Genomic DNA, 3,619 nt, shown 5'->3' with positions numbered 1-3,619 from the left:
GGTTATAACGACTCAAAGATTTCATGAAATTTTGTCGTTATAACCGAATTGTCTTAACGACCAAGTTTGAAATTTTCACGACCCTTTTGACTCAAAATGCAATCACATGCTGTGCAAATACTGTGCATGAGAAGTTGTGATTTTATAATGATAAGGGTGTGACCATATTTGAGCGAGAAAAATACGGAAAATGTGGATTGTATGAGTACGGGAAGTCGTCAATTCTCGCCAAAGATGTTGCTAATTGTATGCGAAGTAGCCACATACTTATAAGCCTAAATACAGTAAAGCCTCAATGTAACGGTATTCTGCGGACCAAGAAAATATATCGTTGTAGAGGCATTATCGTTATACCGTTATATTGAGAGGTATCAGTATCATCACGTCATTAAATTTATGTTGTTGTTGTTGTTATCTTATCTAAACCAGCATTTTTAGTGCCACTAGAAAATGTGCTTTTATGCATTTATTCGCCGCAAAAAATTATAATTGATTGCTGGATTATTAAAAATTCAGTTAGATTCATTGCCCCCGTATAGTTGTTAACCGCGTTGCATTTTCGTGTCCTACACAGAAAGTGGCAACACAAATTACTATTTCCATAGCACATTCGGTGATAAGTGAATGATATTTTGGCGATAAAAAAATCGGCCCTTTTTCAAATGGCGTCTTCTGCGGCTGCGTAGTTCGCATGATTCAAGACCCGACCCTGCTCACGAAACAAAATCTCTCTAATGTTGGTATTGTACCAGATGATTAATTAGATTGAGAAAAAAAAAATCAGAGAGAAACGTCTCACACATCTTTTTTTGGAAGTTCAGCAGCGAAAATTATCAAAATTTAGAATTTATATATTGTAAATACGTCTTCCGGAATTTAATGAGAGAATGATTCATAGATGGTGGTATGACTGAAAATTTCGAAGAAGTTTCTCAAACCTCCCTAGGGAAACATCATGAGAGTTTAAAGGTTCCCAAGAAGGCAAGCAATTAGCATTCCGGAGGACGCTGGAAGTTGCCTCCCTCCGGGGCAATCATCAGCTAAAGATGTCGATGCTACAGGCTACTATGGAACACCAATAGTGGAGGTACCACCGGATTCACCTTGTGCGCACTATTGGTACCTCCAGACCAGATGTTAACTCCAACAAGAGAGGAAGTTTTCAAGGAGAAAAAACTACTCGATTTTTTTTGTGGTGTCCTTTTTCATTTGATGCCCTATGCATGTTTTTTTCTTGGTAAATATAGCCGTTATTCTTTAATGGCAGAAAGAAAGGCCCGACTTTTTTCAGGGGTAAAGAATGCGCCCACCTGCATATACACTCTTTTCCTCTTTGAAATAACTAAGTTAACGACATACTTAATAACACTAAAAATGATGTTAGAAGGGCTTTAAACTGAAAGCCTCCTTTCACAATCGATAATAGTTTAATGGGAAAAAAATTAAATTTTGATCAAAAATTTCCAAAACATCTGCTGAGAAAGGAAAGGGTTGCTTTTGGAAAGATTGTGGCACCCGAAATTTTGCAGCCCGGTGCGACCGCGCCTTTCACACCCCCCTAAGTTCGGCCCTGATGATAAATGTCTTTTATGGAAATGTCGCTACACAGTTTGCAGCCTTCTTTGCATCGTGGAACTGTGGAGGCACATACATGTAGGGCCATAAAACTAGATGCTTGGTCAGCCGGGGCAAGCACGCATTTTGGCACCCCACATGTAATGTTGAAGGAGAAGTTAAGTAGAAACGTGAAATTCGCACCCCCCCCCCTCTGTTCCAGCACTAGGGGCACCAAAACCACCGCCCCCCACCCCAGTTGCGGCCCTGTATAGATATCTTTTGAAAAATAATAATAATAATAATGAATGTATTGCCGTTACAAAGGCTCCATGAATATTGTTTCTTTAATCGCGTGTTTTCATTTTCTCCCCAGTGTTCGGCTTTTGAGGTCTCGAGCCCTCTGGAATCTCGAGAATGGAATTGCTTCCAATCTCTTGTGCTGTGCCCCGTTAGTCGAAATTCTCATACTTGCCTAAATTCAGTCTCCAAAAAGAAGTTTTGAGGAAAGATCCAGCTGCAGCATAACCATGGATGGACAGGAGCGCACAGTAAGAGCATTTCTAATACTCATTTCGATTCCGAGTGGCATTTACATCATCTCCGTCTTGAGTTATCGGTCGTTTTTGTTATATTTTTTCATATTTATTTATTTTATTTGCAGCCAAAATTCTTGGATAGAAGAGCGATCACCAGGAGCCAAACGGCTTTCCTCAAGATGCCGGTGAGTTTTTATTTCTTCGATTTGAATTCCCCAATAAGAATAAAAAATTTGTATAACGGAAGATATTTCAAAGCCTTTTCTCTTTTCGCCAATATTTCGGATTTCAGGAAGAACTGGACAGAATACTATCGGATGAAGAAGGCCTCCATTTCGAAGGATTGGGAATTCCCATGGTCATGGACGACAAAATCCGCACCAGAAGCTGTTACGACGACCACCAGCGAGAAGTGAGGCCTCCCCTGCAGTTCTTCGACCAAGACGCCACTGATACGGACGAAATGTACATGACCGCCGAAGCAAACGGCATCTACTACCCGGAATACCTACACATGTTGGACCCGGAGAACCAAGCGCCTCATATCCCGATGGATTTGCTGAACAACCAACACGAGGAATGGATGCATCTGCAACCGATCCCGGAGGATGTTCCGCCCCTCGCGCAACCGGTTGGTCTGGCGAACAAACAGCAGAGGAAATCCGAGAGGTTCTGGACCGATGAGATGGAGACCGCCAACGAGCCAGTCGAGATGCCGGAAGAGGTGCCGCCGTCCCGAAGTGCAGGAGATGCCCCAAACAAACGCAAGAAGAAGAAAAAAGACCCGCCGTCGCGAAGTGCGGGAGATGCCTCGAACAAAGACGAGCCAATCGACGTCGAAGAAGCCATTGGTTCCCAGAACGTGGGAGACAACGCCGCTACCATCCAGGCACTTCCGGATCCAGAAAAGCCTCCAGAGCCCGATGACAAGAGCTGGAGGTCGTTGATGAGGGGATGGTTCTCGTGATGATGGCCAGGCCAGCATTCGACGACGACTAGTAGGAATGTGAGTTAGATTGATCTGGACAGAGTTCGAGAAAGTCAGCGCACCCCATTCCGTAGCACTCATTCAAAGTTCAGCGACTTGTACGAGTGAACATAAAATTATATTATCCATCAATTAACGTTGTCTCTCACTCTACTGAGTACTCACTATCTCTTAAGTTGTTCGAGAGACAGCTGTATAAGCAAGAAAGTGTCGCATAATACGAGTAAAGTTATGCCACCCCACCCCCTCCCATCTTGCAGCAGGGGGCCCCAGAACAGACTTACCACAGACCGTCTATAATGAATTTATGGTGTGAAAAATAAAAAACATAGTACGAGGATCGTCCCGTGGCCCTGTCAACTACACCCGTGTCTTCAAAGCACGAATGCGAGACCTCCCCGTTGAAAAATCTCGCCCCAGAGAGCAGGCCTACAACCATAAATATCCAATCATCACACTTCACTCTTCAAATATAGACGGCGGCACTGAAAAATTAGACACAACACTATAGATACGCACTCAGACTGCTAGGTGCATA

General features: G+C 43.3%; 1 protein-coding gene across 1 annotated transcript; it reads left to right on the top strand.

The window, feature by feature from the left end:
* The first annotated feature begins 1,959 nt into the window (after positions 1–1,959).
* LOC149064659 (uncharacterized) lies at positions 1,960–3,419 on the top strand. The gene is made up of 3 exons (XM_089254887.1): positions 1,960–2,105; positions 2,219–2,278; positions 2,386–3,419. The coding sequence occupies exons 1-3, from the start codon at positions 2,085–2,087 to the stop codon at positions 3,058–3,060; spliced, it is 756 nt and encodes a 251-aa protein (XP_089111013.1). The 5' UTR covers positions 1,960–2,084; the 3' UTR covers positions 3,061–3,419.
* Positions 3,420–3,619: the final 200 nt, after the last annotated feature.

This window comes from Pholcus phalangioides, unplaced genomic scaffold, assembly GCF_987345545.1.
Source record: "Pholcus phalangioides strain wild (caught in Gottingen) unplaced genomic scaffold, Ppha-v1.0 ptg000042l_1, whole genome shotgun sequence".
Lineage (NCBI taxonomy): Eukaryota > Metazoa > Arthropoda > Arachnida > Araneae > Pholcidae > Pholcus > Pholcus phalangioides.
Note: the sequence above shows the minus strand (reverse complement) of the source record. Positions and strands in the feature narration are given on the sequence as shown.